The 22,709-nt window shown below is 57.8% G+C and overlaps 1 protein-coding gene and 1 long non-coding RNA gene across 2 annotated transcripts; both read right to left on the bottom strand.

Moving 5' to 3' along the window:
• Positions 1 to 1,853: 1,853 nt before the first annotated feature.
• On the bottom strand, positions 1,854 to 2,840 carry LOC138847416 (uncharacterized). The gene is made up of 2 exons (XR_011385218.1): positions 2,672 to 2,840; positions 1,854 to 2,199 (listed from the first exon to the last, which is right to left on the bottom strand). It is a non-coding gene; the product is annotated as an uncharacterized lncRNA (long non-coding RNA).
• A 3,858-nt stretch (positions 2,841 to 6,698) lies between these two features.
• Positions 6,699 to 21,453, bottom strand: HSPB8 (heat shock protein family B (small) member 8). The gene is made up of 3 exons (XM_002719801.5): positions 19,032 to 21,453; positions 13,620 to 13,683; positions 6,699 to 7,657 (listed from the first exon to the last, which is right to left on the bottom strand). The coding sequence occupies exons 1-3, from the start codon at positions 19,396 to 19,398 to the stop codon at positions 7,498 to 7,500; spliced, it is 591 nt and encodes a 196-aa protein (XP_002719847.1). The 5' UTR covers positions 19,399 to 21,453; the 3' UTR covers positions 6,699 to 7,497.
• Positions 21,454 to 22,709: the final 1,256 nt, after the last annotated feature.

Here is a 22,709-nt window from a genome sequence, read left to right as displayed (position 1 = left end):
GCCATGGGAGGGCTTGAGTGAAGCATGCCAGCCCCTGGATAGTAATTCCCCGGGGCCACTCTGGCTGTTGGGTTTGAATGGAAGGTGGAGTGTCCATTGCTCCCATAGCTGATCTACAGTCCCCCATTCCAGCCATGGAATGAAGTCCCAATACGAACCTTGATAGCAGCACGCTATGTGAAAGAAACCAGACACAGGGACAGACTGTGTGGTTCCACTTGGTGGGAATGCCTACAGTGGGGGCATTCCGAGATGGGAAGCAGAAGTCGCGAAGCCTGGGGGGTGGGAGGAACGGGCAGTAAGGCCTGATGTTTACACTTTCTGTTTGCGATGATGACAAGTTTTGGAGACAGTGGAGATGGTTGCGCAACATTGTGAATGTTTTTAATGCCACTGAGCTGCAGAAACGATGGGCAGTTTAGATCTTGCACCATAATAAAAATAAACAATAATTGAATAAAGACTGCGGGGTCAGATAAAGCAGCCTGTGCTGTGACAGTCTCAGATCCATGTGGAGGCGTGGGAGGGAGTAGGAAGGGGTCAGAGGCTGGGCGCATCTGGAGTGAAGGACTACCTGATGAAACATGGGCCGAGTTAGTAATTCTCAGGGCCGCGCATGGAACCTGGGTCCATGCAGCAGGTGTCCGGTGACCAGGGCGGATCACCGGCCTCTTCCAAGGCTTCTGGCTCTAGGTGGCCCCACCAGGACGAGTGTTGGGTTCCTATGGCTCATCAGGGCACATGGTGCTAACTCTGTGAAAGGAACGTTCTGGGCTGGAGCCCCGTGGACGTCAGCCACTGTCCTGGGCTCGCCTGGCCAATCCTGCCCGGGGCAGGCTCAGCTCCCAGTTGGCGACTCTGTTTGTTGCATCACTCCGGTTGCCTGGGAAATGAGTTGCCGAGGTCAGGAGCCCAGATTAGGAACAGGGTGGAGCAAGGTGGAGCAGATGAGCTCATGACAACACTGTGTTGTTTGCTCCAGCGACCTCAGTGACGGGCTCAGCCCCCGCTCCTCTGGTGCTCGGGCACCTTGGACAGAGCAGGCCCCACAGGAACCAGCATGGACTTTGGGGTCAGACACTCCTGGGGTGAAACTCTGACCTGCTTCCTACTTCCTGTGTGACCTTGGGGAGACAGCTTCCCTCTCTGAGCTCCTGTAACTGCGATCATACCACCCACTTCCTGGACTGGCTGTGGAGCGACGGAAACCGGAAAAGGTGCTGTGAGGTGACAGCTGCTGGGCAAATAAAGGGGCTCCTATGGCAGAGGACGCCAGGGGGCCACAGGTGGCTGGCTTCTCCCACACCCTCGAAGGAGGCCGAGCGTGCCCTCTGGGGTCGCTTTTATAAGGGCACGAATTGCATTCATGAGTGCTCCACTCTCATGCCCTAATCACCTCCCAAAGCCCTCACCTCCTAAAACCATCCTGGGGGGCAGGGTTCAACAGCTGACGTTTGAGGAGGAATAAGCATTCAGTCCTTAGTGAGAAAGCACAGAGGAGAGGCTGCTGTCGTGGCACAGGGAGTTAAGCCCACACAGGCGCTGGTTCAAGTCCCTGCTGCTTAGCTTCTGACCTCGCTCCTTGCTAAGGCTCCTGGGAAAGTAACGGAAGATGGCCCAAGTGCACAGACCCCTGTCACATGGAGTGCCTGGCCCAGCCCTGGCTGTTGCAGCCTTCTGGGGAGTAAACCAGTAGATGGAAGATCTCTCTGTGTCTCTCCCTCTCTGTGTCATCTGCCTTTCACAAAAATAAAACACCTTTACAAGTATTAAAAAAAGGAAAAATAGCTTGAACACCTGGCTTCTTTTTAAAAAAAAATTAGTGATATTTTAAAATAAATGAAACACAAATGCAAGTTCATATTTATTTAAATGCTGGAGGCCGGCTTGTCCCACTTCCTGTGTTGTGATGAGCCATCGTCTTCAGGAGCAGGACAGTTACAGCTGCAGAGGCTCCAGCCATCGTCCAGCTGATCCCCTGCCCAGGGCCGTTTCAGCACTCCCTGTCATCCGCCATACACGGCCCGTGGCCTGCACAGACCCCCTGTGCTCCTTCCCCTGCGTCCTGGGTGCTCTCGCTGCTGGGGGTTGCACCTGTAGCTCTCGGGATCGTTGTCCAGGAGCTGCAAGAGCCACCGTGTGCCCAGGGCCAAGGACCTTGAAGTTGACGTCCCTAAGGGCCAGTCTACCTGCGCCACCCTGAGGGAAGATGTGAGCCAGTGAGTGTCCAGTGTCGGGAGCAGTCAAGCCCTGCGCCTGTGCCTCAGCTGGGGACAAATCCAGACCCACCCACCCAGGGCTCATGGGGACACTCCAGCAGTCCCACGGAGACACCTTCCCTCCTGCCAATGGCCGTGAGAGTGAGAGTCTAGGCCAGCCCTTCAGCCCCAGGCAGGCCTGCAGGCGACCGCAGTCCTGGCCGCCATCTCGGTGGTGGCACTCCCGCGTGAGCCCCTGAGCCGGAGTGACCCAGCTAAGCCTCAGCTGAACTCCTGACTCTCAGAAACTGGGATGATAATATCGCTACACTGTTACAGGGTGATGGCTACCAGCTCCAGCTTCCCCGGGGATGTTCACAACACACATGGGCAGAATGAAAAAGCTAAAAGGTTTAACCGCAGTGTAACCCAGCGCCCCCCGAAAGTGCTGGTCCGCAGAACCCTCCCCTTACCATCCTTTCAGAACCCACGCTGGGTGCTGCTCATCTAGTGGACACACCCAGGAAGTTTCTGTTTCGGTCGCCTCTGCGAAGACATTCTTCATCCTCCAACAACCGTGTGCACACCAGCTTAGATAGGAGATGTGCGTGGGCGTGGGTGTCTCCGTGCGTGCACCTGTGCCTGTTGACAGCTCTGTCATTGTGTCTGCTGTGGATGTTGTCTGCTGTCACTCACCATCCCAAACAAGCCAGCGAGTCATGCAGCTCTGACAACAGCACCAACAAGAGCAGGAAGAAGGGACGTAGCCCACGGTGCCGGGTCACTGGGCACTCCCTCCCAGACCGCTGCTCCTTGCCATCCGGCTGCCCTCCTGCCCACTCCCCGGGGCTGCTGGGGTGCTGATGATAACGAAGCAGGAGTCCTGTTTGGTCTGTGCACGCTTTCGCCAATCTGCCCAGCAAGTCTTTTTTTTTTTTTTTTTTTTGGACAGAGTGGACAGTGAGAGAGAGAGACAGAGAGAACGGTCTTCCTTTTTCTGTTGGTTCACCCCCACCAGTGGCCGCTGCGGCCGGCGCACTGCGCTGATCCGAAGCCAGAAGCCAGGTGCTTCCTCCTGGTCTCCCTTGCAGGTGCAGGGCCCAAGCACTTGGGCCATCCTCCACTGCACTCCCTGGCCACAGCAGAGAGCTGGCCTGGAACAGGGGCAACCGGGACAGAATCTGGCACCCCGACCGGGACTAGAACCTGGTGTGCCGGCGCCGCTAGGCGGAGGATTAGCCTAGTGAGCTGCGGCGCTGGCCCCAGCAAGTCTTTGAGGGGATTCAGGGCGGCGAAGAACCAGTCCCATTGTACAGATAAAGAAACTGAGGCCCTAACTGGCGACCACAGCATTCGTTTTATTTATTTATTTATTTATTGGAAAACATGCAGCGGGTTTTAATTTGCCGCCTCGCCTCCCATTTCTTCCTAGAAGGCGCCAGTGACTGCCCCACCCAGGCTGGATCCAGCTTCCTCCGGGAAGGTTCTACCCGTGCAGCCCCCACCCCACACCCAGTTTTCCAATGATTCGTTTCATTTTGGCTACAATTTACAATCTGCTAGGGAGCTTTCCAACAGCACCCGTGCTCAGGCCTCAGGCCGGCCAGTGATGTCAGAATTCCCGCAGAGGCTGCGAACCATGGTCAGTTTCCTGAGAGGACAGATTTCATTTCCATCACCAGCATCTCCCACCTTAGCTCCGCCCCCGCCCCAGGCACTGAGGGGTGCTGGGCTTCTGTCAGTAAGGGCCCCAGGACCCCTTTGTTCAGGACCTGGCCACGGCCAACAGGGAAAGGCGTGAGTTGGTCATGCAGCCACGCCAGGCTGTGTCTCCCGGCTTTCCAAGTTCAAGTCTTCCAGAGAGGAAGACTGCTACCAATCTGTTCTCGGACCCTCTCCCTTCCACTGTGATTCCCCTCTCTATTTTAAATGTATTTGAAAGAGAGAGAAAATGCCTGTGCACAGGTTCACTCTCCAAAGGCCTGCAATGGCCCGGGGCTGGATCAGGCAGGAACGCAGTCCAGGTCTCCCCCATGGGTAGCAGGAACTCAATGACTTGAGCCATTCATCCCTGCTGTCTTCCAGGCTACAGTAGCAGGAAGCCGGAGTCCGGAGCCGGAGCTGGGAACTGAACCGCGGAGCTCTGATGTGGGCCCCGGGGGTCTCTCTATTCGAGTTGTTGCTGCAGCCAGTTATGTGGCACAGTGGGTTAAGCCGCTGTCCGCAACGCCGGCATTCCACATTGGCACCGGTTCTAGTCCCAGCTACCTCACTTCCGATCCAGCTCCCTGCTGATGCTCCTGGGAAAGCAGCCGATGGCCCAAGTGCCTGAGAGATCCCGATGAAGCTCCCGGCTCCTTGGCTTGGGCTCTGGGTTGTTCGATTTGCTCTGCGTAGGAAATGCACACTCCAAGGTGAGTCCTGTACTTTCTCTACAGCTGGGGTGGGAGGGGGGCGAGGGGGTTGAAGACAGGCAGCGCTATTTCCCAAGCGGCACTGGAGTATTTCAATGTTTGGACACCTGCACCTTGGTGCCTGGGCACGCGGGCTGTTTCAGCAGAGCATGCGCACTCAAGGCGCCCACACGGAAGGCGGGGCTTGGCGTCTTCTCCCTCCCCCAGGCCCAAGTCGCCCCTGGAGAGCAGCAGTGGCTCCCACGTCCTGTGCGGCCACTCTTCACCTTTGCCCCAGCAGCCACCGAGCCCCCCCACGGCCACTGCCCTGGGAAGACCTTGGCGCTGGAGCGCGTGGGCCAACTTCCTGGCAACCGGGGTGACCCGGTCAGCTCTCAGCACCCCGAGAGCCGAACCCACGTCAGGCCCTGAGACCCCCCACCTTCCCCCAGCTCCAGAGCCTGGGGCGTCGGCGGGAGGGGACCTCTGCCCTGCCAGCTTCAGGTGTTGCCTCGGTTCAGAGACGGTACAGATTTTGCACATTATGATGTATACCCCAAGGGGCCCCGACGGGAGGGGGCGGAGGAGAAAGCAGCCACTGATTCCCGGAATTGACTTCCAGACACGTTAATTTGTTTCTTCCCTTCAAGGTCAAGTCGAGTCATCTCCATAAATCATCGCTGGCAGCCGGCTGGCTGGCATTGGGAGGGGCGGAGGTGTGAGTTGCAGATAGAGCTGGGGGCGGGGGGCACTGCAGATAGAACTCGGGTGGGGGGCTGCAGATAGAACTCTGGGGGGGGGGGGCTGGCCCAAGGGGGAGGGCGGAAGTGGGTTCCAGACGTCCCCTGTCCCAGCAGCGTCCAAGTGAGGGCTCGGGGCAATATTCCTTTGTTCTCCGGCTGGAGAGCTCCAGAAAAGGGTCCGGTCATTTATTCTGATGCCAAGTCTTGTGCCTTTGAGCTGGAAGCTCCCAGAGCTGAACACGAGCCAGGTTTCTGGAGCCTGAGTCATGCCTGCAGCCCGATTTCCCCAGGTGACTCACACTCATCATCCCTTCGCCCATCCGTCAGCCATTTCTTCTTCCATTCGATAAATAGCTCTCGCCCCTGGTGCGCCGCACGCCGTGCGTGAAGACGGCAGCATGACGGATGGAGCAGGCGCTCTCGCCTGGGGGGCCCCTCGCCACACCGCAGGACTTGAGCCAGCAGAGGGGAGGGTGGGGAAGTGGAATTTGGGGGAGACCCGAGGACACGGTGGTGAGGAGGGGGCAGCCAGGCACGGGGCTGAGGATGGACTGTCGGCAACGGAGGAACAGAGGGCAAAGTCCCTTTCTTCTCACCGGACCCTTCTCTGGAGCTAGATAACCAACGTGGGCTAGACATGCTCTGGCTACACGCACCAGTGCCCAATGAGCAGTGGCTTAGACAAAAATATCTCAACACGGTGTTTAGAGCTGAGTGATGTCAGAGCTGGATTTTCAGCTATGACACCATCAAGAATCCGGCATAGTTCCATCCTCTTCCCTGCATCTCTGACAACTCAGAGCCCACCCTGTGACTGCAAAACAGCTGCAGCAGCTCCAAGCATCTCATCACCATGTGACGATGTCCAGAAAGAGAGGTGAGGTAAAAAGGGCTTCTCATCTGACTTTGTCTTTTGTCACTGAGCAAAATATTTCCCAGAAACTTCCAGTGGACTTTTTATATCATTGGTCAGAACCGTGTCACATGTCTACCCTAAGACCAATCCCCTGCCGTAGGGAACAGAATGGCCATGATGAACTTAGACTGACGCTCAGTTATCCTCTGAGGCCGGGGGCAATGCTGTCCGAACAAAACAAGGCCCTGTTAGGAAGGGGGACAGGGCCACACCGGCCGAGGGGACTGTTGCAGTTTCTGGGGTGGCCAGGGCTAGGACCCTGCACTGTGCAGGGTGACAGGGGGCGAGGTCGCTGGCACAGGGCATCGGTGAGCACTCGATCTGTGCTAAGTGTTGGGAAACTCACACTGATTTAAGCTTCAAGTGGGTATTTATGGGTGTGCATGGTAGGGGAGTCCGGGATGAGAGCCGCTGTGGCATGCAGGGCCTCGTAAGAAGCACACGAGGCTAAGAACATCAGCTCCTTTATTATTATCCTTATTAATTATTTACCATTATTGTCCCCTAAACAACAGCACAACTCAAACAGTAAGGACACACACGCCCTGCCCACATACACAGCCCCACTGGCCTGTGTGCCAGGCTGCCTGGCCTTCGCTTGGTTCCTCTGCAAAATTCAGATTTGGACAGAAGGGGGTGGGGCTTAGCCAGAGAACGAGCCATGGGGCCGCCAGCGTCCTGGGGGACCTTAGGCACGGGCTGCAAACGTCCGGGCGCGGGACAGAAGGCACTGCTTCTTTCCATGTGGTTGGTAGGGATGCAGGATCTGTTTAGAGCCTTTCGCAGGCCAGGGATGGAGCAACACGGTGGGCTGAGCCCCGGGACCCCCTCCACCAAGCCACTCAGCAGGCACGGAAACAGGAAGCCAGTGTAGGGATCTGGGTGATGGGGAGGCCCCCAGAGAGAAGCAACGCTTGCCTTAGGGGCAAGGTCAGATCCGATGTGAAATATTAAGTCCCCATTTGTTTGTTTGGCAGCAACAGAATGTGCAACATTGTCATCAAAGTAGAAAAAAAAACAAGGGCAAAGAAAAACCAGTATTTGACCTAACGCAACCAAGCATGACTTGCCAATTGCGCCCACTTGTGGAGAGATCTATTACTACACTATCCAGGGAGTTTGTGGTCATTCCCCCACCCCCCAACACTTTGGATGCACTAAAACGGAGTTCAGCTAAAGTTATGTACCCCACAAATCAGAGAAGCCTGGGGTGGGGGAAGGGACAGGGATGCGCCAAGGCTGCTGCTTCAGGTACAGGTGACTTCCTGGCTGTCCTGGGGCAGCTCACTGTTGAAACTGCTCTCTCCGTAAGGCGCGTAGGGTGGGACCTGGGGGGCTTCGATGATCAGCAGCCCCTCCGGGGAGAGCGAGGCGAACACTGTCACCGGATCCACCTCTGCGGGAAGCCTAGGAGAAGCACAAGATGTTAGTCAGCCACTGCCTTTAACCCAGCGCAAGCATCCTTTCACTGCTTCGAAAGAAAATATTTTGGGGGGGCTGGCGTGTGGCGCAGCAGGTTAACCACCACCTGCAACACCAGCCTCCCATACGAGCATGGATTCCAGTCCTTGCTGTTCCGCTTCTATCCAGCTCCCTGCCGTGGCCTGGGAAAGCAGCGGAAGATGGTTCAAGTGCTTGGGCCCCTGCCACCCACCTGGGAGACCTGGAAGAAGCTCCTGGCTCCCAGCTTCAGCCTGGCCCAGCCCCAGCCGTTGTGGCCATGTGGGGAGTGAACCATCAGATGGAAGGTCTCTCTCTCTTTCTCTGTCTCTCCCTCTCTCTTTCTAACTCTCTCTTTCAAATAAATAAATCTTTCAAAAAAAAAAAAAAAAAAAAGAGTGAGCCTTAAATATCTCCTAGCAGCTCATAACTGTTTTTTCCCCCTAAATTCATTGGTAGAATCGCTTGGTTGGAGCTTCATTAGAGTCTAGTATGCCCAGTAGGGAAGCACTGATATGCCCATTTCACAGATCACTAAACAAAGATTTGGGGAAAATCAAATTGCCAGCTCAATAGTGCGAAAGTATCAAAGACGGGATCTGCTGCACACGAAACTGATTCTTGCTTTGATGTTTTTATGAATTTTGGGTTCTTATTTTGAGTGGGACGTGGGTTCTTCAACACACTATCAAAGCTGTGAGGGATGCGGGATGACCCCGTGGGGAGGCAGCTGTCGATAAAACTTAGCAAAGACTCTGATGTCTGAGCACGTTCTATGTGCCAGGTGCGTTTCCTGATTTAGCAGCTAACCAGGCAGGTGCCACCACTATCCGGCATTTGCAGAGGACTGAGTTGAGGCCCAGAAAGAGGGTGCAAGGGCACCCAGCCGGTGAGCGGCAGGTGGGAGCTGCAACTGGGATCCTGGTCTCCAGGCTCAGAGTGGCCAACCGCGGGGCTGCACGGAGGCCGCCCCTGGCAGCAGACTGCACGAAAGGTCGTGGAGGGGAAGCCGGGGTTCAGTCACCGGAGGTCTTCGCAGTGGGCAGGGCTGGCTTGGCCTGTTCTCAATGCAGGGTTCTTGATGAAAGAACCAAGGCATGAGGCAAGGCACCCTGAAGGGCCAGGGAGGGTGGTTTTGTGTTTGTTTTTCTTGCTGCAAACAGCAACCTGGAGTCACAGGAGCCCAGATACCCTCCCGGGGCGGGGGGGGGGGTGCTCTGTCAAGTCCAGCTTTTGACGCAGACCCGGGGCCAAACGTTCAGACCTCCCTCCTGCTGCCTGGGCAGGGCTGGCTCTGCTTCACCATCCGCACACCAGCCAGCAGGCACCCGGTCCACTGTCCCAGGGTGGCCGCCGTCCAGGCGTGGGCTTCGCAGGCCCATGGAGCAGCTTTCCAATGTGGACCCTTCCTGACTGTCAGCTTTGGGGCTGGGGTCCTGCCTCTCTGCAGCTGCTTCCTGGTAGGCCAGAGGGGATGACCATAGCACCTAACGCTTGAGGTGGTGTGAACACTGCGTTGCAGGGGCCGGAACTGTGGCGCAGCTGGTCAAGCTGCAGCTTGGGAGCCCAGCGTCCCGTATTTGAGCACCGGTTTGAGTCCCAGCTGCTCCACTTCCAATCCAGCTTCCTGCTAATGTGCCTGGGGAAGGCAGTAGATGATGGCCCCGGGACTTGAGTCCCTACCACCTATGTGGGAGACCCAGGTAAAGCCCCTTGCTCCTGGCTTTGGCCTGGCCCCACCCTGGCTGTTGTGGCCATTTGGGGAATGAACCAGCAGATGAAAGATCTCTTTCTCTCTCTCCGTCACTCTTTCTAAAAAATAAATCTTAAAAAATCAAAATAGCAGGGCAGTCAGCATCCCGACAGGTGTGAGGACACTGCACAGGTGGCAGTGTCACAGAGCCACAGGGAGAAACTGAGGCCCAGGGGGCGGGACTAGACCTGTCCCGGGCGTCTCAGCTCCAGGCCTCCAGGCTGACCCCGCCTGCTGGGAAGTTATTTCTCTTCCAAGCTTTTCAACCCTTGCACTTACATCTAAAGGGACGGACAGCTCGCCCGAGTGACTGTGTGCCTTTAACAAAGGTGGGACTGCACTTAGCACCAGGCCCTCGGGCAGTCACCAGGGTTAGCTCAGAGCTCACCCCCAGCTGCCTGTCACTGGGCTGGCTTCCTGATTGCCTTCTGCAGTGATGAGAATTTAACTTCATCCAAAGCGAGTTGATCTAAGACAGAAACGTCTGCAGCAAAGCACGGTACAGGCGTGTGAGCGCGGAAGGCAAAAAACAAGTGAAGGGATTGTACTGCACTGCGACGCTAACCCGCCAGGGAGACAGGGGCTTTCCACCTCCTTCCAATCCCTTACTGCTCTTTTCATAAAAAAATACAAAGACAGCTGAGCCTTATCACGATGTGAGGGTCACATCAAATTGTGTATAGGAGGCTCCTCAAAAAGTTTGTGCAAAGTGGAATTCAAAGATGAGTTTATGTTGTGCAAAAAAAACACGTTGAAATCCATGCAGATGAGGGGGTCTCTGGGAAATGCCATGGAGACAGTGCACTGCGGAAACTGAGTGTGCATTTCCAGACTGCTCCCGCTCTGTGTGTGCACGTCCATGTGTGCAGGCGTGTGGAGGAGATTCAAGGTCTACCCTCAGCCGGTGCCGCGGCTCACTAGGCTAATCCTCCGCCTTGCGGCGCCGGCACACCGGATTCTAGTCCCGGTTGGGGCGCCGGATTCTGTCCCGGTTGCCCCTCTTCCAGGCCAGCTCTCTGCTGTGGCCAGGGAGTGCAGTGGAGGATGGCCCAAGGCCTTGGGCCCTGCACCCCATAGGAGACCAGGATAAGTACCTGGCTCCTGCCATTGGATCAGCGCTGTGTGCCGGGCCGTGGCGGCCATTGGAGGGTGAACCAACGGCAAAAGGAAGACTTTTCTGTCTGTCTCTCTCTCTCACTGTCCACTCTGTCAAAAAAAAAAAAAAAAAAAAGTCTACCCTCGTGGCGGATTTCAGCTGTATGTTACAGTGCTGTTGGCTGTTCTCGGATCTCCAGAACCTACCCCTCTTGCACACCTGAAAACTCCTTAAGCCCACTGACCGCCCTTCCCCTAGCCCCTGGCCGCCGCCGCCTTCCTTGCTCCTCCTTCGAGTTTGGCAACTTTAGATTCTACGTAAAAGTGAGTATTTCCCTCGCCCTGCCTGGCTTGTGCCCCTTGGTGTAACGTCCCGGACCTCCATCCCTGTCATTGCAAATGTCAGCCCCCCCCCCGTCCTTTATGAAGACTGAATAATATTCCAGATCTGCTCTCTACTGGCTGAGCCCTTCATTGAGTCCCATCAGCCTCAAGTCTCAGTTTCTTCATCCACAAGATGGGCTTGCAAACACCGACCCAACGGGATTCCCTGAAAGATGAAACAAGGGGAGACCTACAGCCTCTTAGCAGGCACAGCAGAGGATCAGCTGTGGAGCCGACCCCGCGCGGCAGGGAGAAGGAGACCTGCTTTAGCTCTCAGCATCCTCTCCTTCCTGGTCGCTCATCCAAGCTGGGAGTGGAAAGAGCCAGGCTGCAGTCCTTGCCCTGCCCCCAATCTGAGAGGCAAATTCCTAGACCTCCCAGAGCAGGGCCTTTGGGAAGAACATCCCAGCCCAAGGCTAGCAGCTGTGGGAAATCTCCAAGAATCCCCGCCTGGCTGAAGGAGCTGCCTGGTCCCCTAAGCGACCAGCACTTTTCCTGGGAGAGGCCTCCAGAGACGGGCTCGGAGCTGTCCCGGATGCCAGCCTGACGCCCCGGCGTCACCAGTGCGGACACAGCCCCGGGGTCCCGGGGCTCCTGGGAGATTGCAGCCTGCGGAGTCTTTTAGTCACGCCAGTTCCCACGGACCAAACACTGAGCCTGTGCCCTGGGCTAAGCGCCTCACTCACACCCTGCCGCTGGCCCCCACGCTCCAGTCTGCGAGGACAGAGGCTCGAAGCAGGCACGGAAGCTGCTCAGCCAACCCTTTACTTTACCGTGGAGCCAGGACTCCCGACACCAGGGCCCACGGTGAAAACCTTTAACAAGCCGACCAGGCACGTGAAACTGCAGCCTGCGACACCGGCACCCCATGTGGGAGCCCCGAAAGACTCCCAGCTCCTCCACTTCCCATCCAGCTCCCTCCCACACACTGGGAAGGCAGTAGAGGATGGCCAAGTGCTTGGGTCCTGCCACCCACGTGGGAGGTCCAGATGGAGTTTCTAGCTCCTGGCTTTGGCCTAGGCCAACTATGGCCATTGTGGCCGAATTGGGGAGTGAACCAGCAGATGCAAGATCTGTCTCTCTCTCTCTCTCTCTAACTCAGCCCCCACCCCCAACTCTTTACACTCTCCTATCTTAAAACAAAAACAAACTATGGGACAACCAGGCCAGCTGAGCCCTGCCCAATCAGAGGGGATGGAGGGCCTGGAGTCCCTCTGATTGACAGGCCAGGGCAGGATACAAATGGCTCCTTTGTATTTTAACAATCAGCCCAGCACCAACTGAGTAGTAGCCCTATCCTGAGCAACCTGGGTGCCTTCACAGCTCAGGGAACTCCCAGCGCGACCTTGGAGCTGGGAAAACCCACGGACACGGCCGCCCTTGGGGGAGGACCACCCACGCGCTCTGCCCACGCGCTCTGCCCACGCGCTCTGAGTGGGGCTCTGTCTTGATTCCTCCGCTCCAGCTGCTCCCTCTCCCGCCCCGCCCCCAAGCTGTGCTGGATCTGGTCGCTGAACCACTCAGGGCTGAGGGTCACCAGGCGCACCAGCCAGCGAGCGCAAATTAAAAACAGCCTGGTGTTTGCCTTATCAGGAAGCGTCCGCAGACAGCCAAGAGCTGCGCGGAGGGCCGGGAATGGGCACGAGCGGTGGGGGGAACGGGAGCGCGGGATCCCGAAGCTGAAGGAAGCCTCAGGATTCAGCTACTGCAGGATTCTGCTCCGTGCTGGCGCTGGGGGTGGAGCGAAGCCTCAGCCACAACAGCAGCTGTAATCTGAACGCCCCCCGCCCCAGCTCACGTCCAGCTGGTAACTGCAAGGCTGGGAGCCGCACCTGCTGCTTCGCGGCAGAGTAGGGGATTCGGGGATTCGGGCCTCAGGTTGTGCGCCTTCCCCTGGGCCGCACTCCATGTCTTCCCTTCCTCTGTGCCCATCTCCATAGCAAGCACGGCGCCTTCCAACAAGACTTTGGGGAGCTGCCCTAGGAGGTGCCCTCTGTCCCGGCCATGGCCGAAGCCTGGCAGGCAGCCTTCAGAAGAGTCTGTTGGTTCATGCAGGGCTTCAAGGGAGGGTCTGTCTTGGTGGCAGGGAGGACTCTCCATCAGCCACGTGCCTTGGGAGACTGACGCCTTGGCGCTAGGCCTTGTGTGCGTGTGTTACTCTGCCTCGCTCCCTCTCGGCTCCTTCATCCATAGAAGGGGGTTGTTCACGCCCACCTCCCAGGGCGCTGAGCAGGTGAGCTGGCACCATCCAGGTGCAGCCCCTGCCCGGCCCCCGCCGCAGGTTTGCTGCAGCACCTTCTCCCCTTTCTTCTCTTGGGCTCAGTTTCCTGCCCCACAGAGGGTGTCTCCCAAGAGATGCCCCAGGAGTGGCGTTTGGCACAGCGGTTATGATGCCACTGGGGTGGGAATCCCAGCTCTGCGTCCAGTTCCAGCTGCCTGCCTGCTATTGTAGAGGCAACAGGCGCATCCTCAAGCGGCGGGGTGGGGAGGGGTCTCTGCCACCCACCTGGGAGACCCCGATTGGATTCTGGGCTCCTGGCTTCGTCCTGGCATTTGGCGGAGTGAATTAGTGCACGTGAGATCCCTGTCCCTGTCTACCTCTGGCTCTCAATAAATACGTGGATAAACACATTTGCAAAGCGCTAGCGCCCTCTTCCTCCACTGCCCCCACTGAGAACCACGCGCCCGGTTACTCACTGGATTTTCTTCGTGAAGTTCTTGGAGACAATGCCCCCTTCATGCTGCTTCTCTTCGTGTTTGCCTGGAAGGGAGAGGAACAGCACATGTCAGCATCTGTGGCCCAGCGGCACTGCCTGGGGCTTGGGGCTTGGATTCAAATCCTGCTCTGCACCTGCCTTCATTGGGTGGCTTAGGGGTCAGTCCAGAAACCCCAGTGGTGTGAACACCCAGCCCCTGTGTGCCCCGCAGATGTACCTAAGCCCACTTTCCTGGCCGGCTGTGAGGATGACCCAGAAGGGAGGCTGTGACTGGGGGCTGCTGCCAACCAAGTGTCAGTCTTGGCCAGACCCTAAACAGCCTGTGGGAAACAGTGCATTGTTGCAGCCCAGATCTCTCTAAGGTGACCACGTAGAGGTGAGGCCCTCATTAATTACTTCTTTATAGTGCGAGACAGTGCATGCATTCGTGAGAAAATACAGAAGACAAAATCTGTCGCTCAGAGGAAGCCATTAGTAATAGGCTTGGGTATATTCTAGAACTTTCTATGTTTCTTAGACATGTGTACACGTTATATAGATTTATATCACATACTTATCAAATCCAATCATTCTATGTGTTACACTTGCAGCCTGCTCTACTCTTTGGGTAATATACTTATTTTCCTGTATTACCGAATATTCTTGGACCAGTGATTGCCAGGGTTTGTACAGGTTCCTCTGCAGTGGTGTGTGACCGCTTGCCCAGCCTGCTGCTGCTGTCCGGCACTAAGTAGGGCTCCAACCTCGGAAGACACCGCATTGCTCGGAACATTCTAGCAGCCGGACCTCCCGCCAAGCCCGGTGACTCCTGCAGGACTGATCCCAAGCTTGACAATTCCTAAGGCTGGATCTGTATTGCTAAATCGCTCCCTGGAAGGACCACCATCTATTCTCCCACTAGCCAGGGTCACGGCTGGACGCGCTCATTTTTAAAACTGCTCTTCTGTGACCCTGCGGCTGCTCCCACACAGCTGAAGCTGCCCCGCGACCACCAGCCACCTGCTCTAGCACAGCCTTGCGGCCAGGGGAACCCTTGGCCAGGACATCCCCGCCCCCAGAGCCTGGTCCTCCCGAGGCCTGCTTCCCCTGGGGACAGGCCAACGCCTCTGACTCAGGCCTTTTGCCTCCTGGAATCCTAACTGCTGGGGAGGAGGAGGAGGAGGAGGAGGGGGAGGATGAGGATCATAGCAAATTTCCACAGGCAGTGCCTGACTTAATTTCTCGGCTTCATGATGCTGCTGGTTTTCTGTTTTTCAGTGCAGCATCCAATCAATTACACGATCCTCACACTCAGTGGCAGAGCAGGCTTTTTGTTAGATTCTGTTTTTTTTTTTTTAAGATTTATTTTATTTATTTTAAAGAGTTACAGAAAGAGCTAGAGACAGAGAGATAGAGGTCTTCCATCCGCTGGTTCACTCCCCAGATGGCTGCCAACAGCCAGAGCTGTGCTGATCTGAAGCCAGGAGCCAGGAGCTTCTTCTGGGTCTCCCACATGGGTGCAGGGGCCCAAGCATTTGGGCCATCCTCCACTGCTTTCTCAGGCCATAGCAGGGAGCTGGGTCGGAAGTGGAGCAGCCGGGACTCGAACCGGCGCCCATATGGGTTGCCAGCACTGCAGGTGACAGCTTTACCCGCTACGCCACAGCGCCGACCCCTAGATTCTCTTGACAACTGTGTGCCCCTGGAATGTTCTGAGCGCATGCGCACGGAAGGCTGGGCTGAGACAATGTTTGGTGGTTTCGGAGGATTCAATTATTCAGTGCATTTGGGACTCAATGATGTTTTCAGCTTGCTGCGGGCTCCTCAGGGCACGCCCCCTAGTTGTAAGCGGGGTGCTGACCCGGCGTCAGCCACTCTGCCGAGCACTCTGCCTCTGTCCGCTCCAGGAACTTTCGCAGCAGCCACAGAGAGCAGCCTCATCCGTCGTCGCCACTTTATGGATGGGGAAAGCCAAGTTCAGAGAGGTGTAGGGACTCGGCGGGGGTCACACAGCTAGGAGGCATCTGAGCAAGGATTCAGAGGCCGGCAGGTGGGTTTCCGATCGCTGGGGTGCGGACTGGGGTCCCTGCTCTGACATTCCCCAGCACACCCTTCTCCGGGGCCTCAGTTTTTTCTTCTCTGAAATGGGGGTGAGCACGCCCACCTTCTTGGTTCCTGAGAGGAGCGACTAAGAGGGAATCGCAGAAACACCTTGTGGGCTGTGCAAACGGGTGAGGGTGCACGCCTGTGGTTCATCTGGAAGTTTGGAGAAAGGACTGCTCCTCCCAGTCGGTGCTCCATTGGGGGTCCGAGCGTCAGGGAGGGGAGGGGCTCTAAGCAAGGGCAGCTCCAAGACTTGCAGTGCAGGGACAGGGCAGGCGGCTGGGCTGCTTCCAAGGCGGTGTGGCTAAGAGGCTGGTCCTGAGGCTTTACTGCAGGACCATTTGCATGCCGAGAGCGTTTAAATATTACGAGTGGTTTTGAATTTCTTATTTTTGCCTCCTAATCTAGATTTTTCTACCACGTTTGTAAGCAGAAGAGTGCAATCCTGCAGAGTTTTAAAGAAATAACTCAGCCCCTGGTGGCCAACGTTGTCCCACGGAGCCTTAGGGGGATGGCAGGTGCCCCGAGCAGGCAGCGTTAGCTCTCCAGGGAACGCGATTGGCTGGGCTAAAGAAGGAAGGCACTGTTTCCAGGGGCCCTGGGATTAAGGAGGAGGGGCGGGAACGAGGCCACGGGGTTTTCCAGTTGCTTCCTTAGCCAGCTCTGGCCCAGTGTCCCAGGAAGAGAACATTTCTTGGCTGGTGGCTCCGACAGGGTGGGGGAGGGCGAGGCTCGACCCAGATCACCTAGCCCAGCATTTTCCAAAGGTTTTGCTGGAAGGAGACACTCCAGTGTGGTCAGATAAGATGGGGCTGGCTCTCAACCCTGACAAACATTCAAGGCTCTGATAAGGCCTGCAGCAGAGGGAGCTGTTTCTAATTTCGTTTCATCCGGTGCCTTCTAAAACTCTAACCTCCCCCTTTTCATCTCCCAGACACCAATGCGGCCTGAAAGCACATCACTTAGCCAATACCGATCCAGCCCATGGCTTCGTGAGACCAATGGCAAAGCCGAGGCTTCCGAGCAGTGGGATCCGGCCGGGGCCACCCAGTCGGAGGTAGACCCAGCCAGCCCAGCCCAGCACCTCCCAGGAAGGCCTGGCTCTGAGTCTCGGGCACAGGTGATCGCAGGTGAGGCGTTCTCTGGGCCTCAGTTTCCTTATCTGCAAAGTGGGCTGAGTGATAAACCCCACCCCCACCCCCACTTCCCGGGAGGTCCTTAGGAGGAGCCAGTGAGCTGAGGCAGGCAGGCAGCTGGCCCAGGGCCCAGGCCAAGTGGCTGTGGGAGAGTCAGCCCGTCAGCACGCGGTGTGGGATGGGAGACCGGACCTGACTCCTGACTTCCCCCGGAAGCTGCTTTATACCAAGCCCTGGATGTCAATCTTATTTTCAAAACCTCTTGGATGAAAGCCTGGTGTGTCCTCAGAGGATTCTGTAAACTGCACATGGAAACGGCTTTGTCCTCTGTCTTATTTAAGCTCACTGAGCCCATTTTACACATGTGGAAACTGAGGCTCCATAGCACAGCCTCTGGATCTGTAAGATGCTTATCGGGGATCTCAGCCAGGGGCTGCCAGGCCCCACCTGCTAAGAGGTGCCTTTGAAAGCAGATGGAGAAAAGCCCTTCCAGGCTGGACACAGGGCTCCGGGAAAGAGCCCTAGACCCTGAAAGCCCCAGGACCCTGGTTCAAGTTTGCACTGGTGGAGCCGTGACAAGGGTCACGTGTTCACGGAGTGCCAGGGCAGACGCTGTTACAGCGCCATCTGACACACACGTGTGTGCGTTACTCATGCTCGTGTTCAAACTCTCTAGATGACGACCCCATTCTGCAGATGGGGACACTGAGGCTCCTAAAAGCCTTTCTCGTCCTTGTCCCCCAGGCTGGTAACTAGCGGTACTGGGATTGGAGCCCAGGTCTCAGGGAGCATCTGTCACAGCCTCTCAATGACAGCAGCCACGCCTTGTGTTCCAGCCACATCACAGGCATCACCCCCACACCATGCCACACTCCTTGTGGCGCAGCCTTCCGAACCCCGATTTCCAGGCAGGGAAAGGAAAGCACACAGAACTCCAGTGGTCTTTGCATGCTGCCGATCAGTGTCCAGTGCCCGCGTCCCCAGCCAGCTCCAGGAGCCCAGCTGGTGCCCTCAGTCAGCACGTGGCCCCAGCGTGGCCCGGGCCCCCCACGCCCGCCCCAGCCTGTGCCGCCAGCCGCCCCTCCGTGCTGTGCCGCTGGGGCTTGTCCCCGCCCAGCCTGAGCCTGCGGAGGCTCTGATGGATTCTCTGGCCCGCAGGCCTGTGCCAGGAACACACTCTCTTTAATGGAACACTAATTGGAAGGGAAACACACACACACACACACACACACACACACACACACACAGAACACACACGCTTTCTTCTGCCGCCCTGGGGAGAAGCGCAGGCGCCCGGAGGAGCCTCGTCTTCTCCTTCGCGGCGTGCCCTGTCCCGGGCTGCGCAGCGGCTGCGAGGCCCTGGGCCTGGAATCCGGGACACACTGGGCTCAGGCCCTGCTGCTGACTCACGGCCTGACCTTGGCCCGCTCGGCCTGGGCCTCTGCCTCTTCAGCTGCACAATGGGCCGAGGCACTGACTTCTCAGGGCTGGAGGATTCTTTTGGAGGAGGAACATGAGCAATGTAGGCCAGGCTCCCTTTGCCATCCCCTGCCCTCCCCTCCCCAGACAGCCTTGTCTGAGCCGCCGGTAGCCTTGGCTAAGGTACTGTAAGCTCTCCATCTACAAGAGGAGGAGACAAACAGGAGCCGACCTTCTGTGCCGTCCTGTTCGCTGCAGCGTTAGACACGGCGCCTAGGAGGTGGCGAGCGCTCCCTCAGGGTTACCCCCGGCATCCGTGGAGTCACCACGGAGCCCCTGTTTCCTGATCTGTGATGAAGGGGAGTCATGGAGTCTGTGCCAGTTATAGACGCAAGGCGACATCAACACGTTTGTGGCGAAATGGAGTTAAAGGACACGCTTACTCTGCGGAAAAAGCTTTGGAAATCCAGGCCTGGCTCTTTCATCCCAGGCGTGGGAGGCCGCCCGTGGTGTCACGGCCCAGCCCATCCCACGAGAGGACAGGGTGAGGGGCCCGTGTCTCCCTGCTCTGTCGGCCTAGCCTGGCCTCTGCATTCAACTGTCTCTGTTGAAACATCCAGGCGGCTTTCTGTGTCCCTGGCCTGGGCCCTGGCAGCGGGGGCAGGGTGAGCGTCCTCCTGGGAGCTGGGATAGGAGCACTTTCCATAAACACAGGCCCCGAGCGCAGCTTCCCCAAGCCCCCAGCCCCAACTCACCGGACACCTCCACGTAGCCGTCCTTGGTTTTCACCATCAGCTCCTCGGGCTTGAAGCTGTGCACATTGACACACACTTTCCAGGGTTCCCCGGGGAATGGTGGAGGGCTCCTGCCCTCGGCGGGCACCCCAAACCTGGCCGCAGCGTTGGGCCCCCGGGGCACTATGCCCGACCTCAGGGTCCCGGGCCACGGGGACGAGAGCCGAGGCAGCGCCCAGTCCGGCCACGAGGCGGTGAGGTCGTCGGCGAAGGGGTCCATGCCAAAGCCATCGTCCAGCAGGCGGGAGGACAGGGACGAGTCCCGGAAGGGGTCTCGGCGCAGGCGGCTCGGGTAGTGGCAGGAGAACGGCATCTGCCCGTCAGCCATGGCGGCTACTGAGCTCAGAGGGGAAACCGAGGCTCAGGGTGAAGGCACCACCTGCCCAAGGTCACGCAGCTGAGCTGGGCTTCCCGGCTTATCTTCAGCTTCAGGAAAATGCCAGTCTTCAGTCAGGGAGAAGCAGGACCATCCACGGCCACGGCGGCTCGTGCACACCAGGCTGGGGTCCCAGCCCCGAAAGGTGCTCCCTGGCTGAGCCCAGTGGAATTCCCCCTACCAGGGACCCGGAGATCAGCAAGCCACGGTCCTCCCGAAGCTGCCCAGGCGCGCAGCCAGAACCACCGAGCTCGAGAGTGGAGCCAGGGGCTTAATAAACTGGGGAACACACGCCTAGAAACTTCTCCTGGCTTCTGGGCTGGGAGCCTGCTATTTATTCGCTGCTGGGGGTTGGGGGTGGAGCCGCAGGCGCCTCCTGTCACCGGAGTATTCGGAGGTGATGAAGCAGCCCCAGAGAATCCGCCTAGGGGACAGCTGGGCTCCGCACCGGCCCGGGGGAGGCTGGGGGAGGCTGGGAGGGGCCTCTCCGGATGTTCTCTCCTCCCAGGCGCGGCGCTCGGCTCCGCCCTCCCGCTGCCTCCCCCGCCCCGCCCCGGCAGGGCTCAGCCGCCTGGCTATTAATAACCCTCTGCCCTGCTGAGGGTTCAGGTCACCCTCTGGAAATACCTTCCCCGAGCCTGTGGCTGCAGGCGTCCCCGTCGGCACCTGCAGAAGGGGAGGAGAGAGGGAGGCCGGATAACCGGTGGGCTTGGAGGCGGATGGCTCTGGGTTGTCTTTGGAATAGAGTGGCAAAGGGAAAGAAAAACAAAACAAAGCTGTGTAAATCTCTACGTAGACTAGGATTCCAGCGGCACTCCAGTGGGGAGGACTTTATGGGGGGGGCGGCTCTGGCGGTAGGTGCAGGGGCCGCATGCTGTGCAGTGGAGGAGAAAGATTGCAGGGCCCCGGAAACACCGGAATCCCAGAGGGAGGATCAAGGAGAGGGCCAGGGGGTGGAACACTGCCGGGAGGAACTTCTAAGTCCAAGGGATTCTGGCTAAACCAACCGGACGAGAGATTCTGGCTTAGAGTCAGGCCAGGCTGGGATCAGATCCCACCTAGGGGGTGGGGTGGGGCTGGAGAAAGGGTTGGGTGTCAAGGGTGGGTCTTGTTGCTTAACTGACTTAGGCGGTTCTTTGCTGAAATCGGATTTTACGAAAAACTGCGCAGATGCACCCAAAAGAAGGCTCAGGAACGTGGCTACGGGTTGGCCAAGCCATGAGCCTGGCAATTGAAGTCTAAAGCATTAGCGTGCCCCTCGGCACCTGTGAGCCGGCTGCTTTCCCACCTGTAAAGTGGGCGCGAGAGCAGCCTGCTCCTGGATGTGTCCGAGGAGCGGCTGGGGCAGGTGATTCTCGCCCAGCGTTTAGGACACCCATCGGCACTTTCGTTCTTCCAGTTTTGTTACCAGTGACGCCAACGCTTGCTCTGTGCCGGCCCCCGTCCCAGGTACTTCGCAAATACTAACTCAATGGATTCTCCGCCCACATTTTGTAAGGCAAGGAAAGTGCCGCAGGCCGTGTTATCGAATGACAGTGTCCCTTAGGATTGCACAATTATTGCAAAGTTCTGTGCCCAGGCAGGACGTCTGCCCTGAGCCCAGGAAGAATTGCATTTTCCAGGCTTCTCCGCGGCTCCTGTGCGGCTGGAAGAACCAATTTACAAACCTTCCTTGGAGGCCGGCGCCGTGGCTCACTAGGCTAATCCTCTGCCTTGCGGCGCCGGCACACCAGGTTCTAGTCCCGGTCGAGGCGCCGGATTCTGTCCCAGTTGCCCCTCTTCCAAACCAGCTCTCTGCTGTGGCCAGGGAGTGCAGTGGAGGATGGCCCAAGTGCTTGGGCCCTGCACCCCATGGGAGACCAGGAGAAGCACCTGGCTCCTGGCTTCGGATCAGCGCGGTGCGCCGGCTGCAGCGGCCATTGGTGGGTGAACCAAAGGCAAAAGGAAGACCTTTCTTTCTGTCTCTCTCTCTCTCACTGTCCACTCTGTCAAAAAAAAAAAAAAAAAATCCTTGGGCTTAAAAACAACAACAAAACCCCCTGGGCTTAGGTTCCTCTTCCTCTTTGATCGGTCCCCAACAGGTGGCAGAGGTCTTTTCCTCTGCCTTCTTCGTGGGGTGGGGGTGTTCAGAAACTCAGTGAGTCACAGGTCGAGAAACGGTTGGATGTTAAGCGGTGTCTGCTTAGGCAGTTTGCTAAAAATAACAATCCATAGACCCATCACCGTGGTTTACTGCCTCCCTGGCCCCGCCGCTGAGGGGAGCGAGGTGTGGGGCGGGTCTGCGGAGTCTGCGTCAGACCCTCCCTCCTGCTTCCTTGTGGTCCATGCCCCCTGCAGACCCTTGCCTCTTACCCTTGGCTGTGGGGCTGCAGGACCTGGGCCAGTGGGACTTGGGTCGCCCTGACTCCCAGCTCTGTCGCTGAGCTGCCGGATCCTAATGGAGACCCCCAGCCTCCTCCCGCAACAAGAAGGGGAGGCAAGCCCCAGGCCGGCGGGCAGCGCTCCGAGTGACTGGGCCCCCACTTGATACGGGGTGAGCTCATCAGCCTAGCAGCTTCAGGCTGACGTCACTGCCTCGGCTCTCTCTGTAATTACAGCTGGGCAGGGCCAGCTGACTTTGAAGCCAGTTATGGGGAGAATTGGGAGTCATCAGCCCTACCAGGGACCTGGGCGAGACTGGGGTGCGGTTTCTGAGTGGGGGGGGTCTGGGTGGGAGTGGCTTGGCATAGAGCAAGGCTGGGAGTGGATTCGGGTGGGAGCAGTGGGAGTGTGAGTGTGTGTTCAGGGTCAGGGCTGTGTTTATGGAAGGGTGGGTCTTCTGGAAATACTGCTTCCCCTCCCCCTCCCTTCTGCAAGCCCCAATGGAAGCTTCCAGAAAGCCCCTCTGCCTAGAACAAGGCACAGCTGGAACGAGGAGAACAGATAAGACGGAAGCCTGGCCAGGGAGCGGGAAGGGAACCGGATGACCTAACCCCCCTCCCCATGTCGAGGCCGCAGGGAGGTGGGTGTTGTGGCACAGTGGGTTAAGCCACGGCCTGTGAAGCTGCTTAGCATCCCACGTGAGCACTGGTTGGAGTCCCAGCTTCTCCATTCCTTATTCAGCTCCTTGCCAATGCACCTGGGAAAGCAGTGGAAGATGGCCCAAGTGTTTGGGTCCCTGCACCCACATGGGAGACCCAGATGGAGCTCCCGCCCCGTGATCCTCCCCTGCTTCCCGGTGTCTGCTCCTGGGGCTCTTGTTACATTTCTGGGTTGGGCTAAGG

The sequence above is a fragment of the Oryctolagus cuniculus genome, chromosome 21 (genome assembly GCF_964237555.1).
Source record: "Oryctolagus cuniculus chromosome 21, mOryCun1.1, whole genome shotgun sequence".
Lineage (NCBI taxonomy): Eukaryota > Metazoa > Chordata > Mammalia > Lagomorpha > Leporidae > Oryctolagus > Oryctolagus cuniculus.
The sequence above is the reverse complement of the archived record's forward strand: the minus strand, read 5'-3'. Positions and strand labels throughout refer to the sequence as shown.

Bases quoted from the DNA above. Each gene is read 5' to 3' on its own strand.
- HSPB8 (XM_002719801.5), bottom strand. From the start codon at position 19,398: ATGGCTGACGGGCAGATGCCGTTCTCCTGCCACTACCCGAGCCGCCTG. The intron at 13,684-19,031 runs GTGAGTTGGGGC...TCTCCCTTCCAG, and splicing joins CGGCTACGTGGAGGTGTCCG to GCAAACACGAAGAGAAGCAG. The intron at 7,658-13,619 runs GTGAGTAACCGG...TGCTTCTCCTAG, and splicing joins AACTTCACGAAGAAAATCCA to GCTTCCCGCAGAGGTGGATC.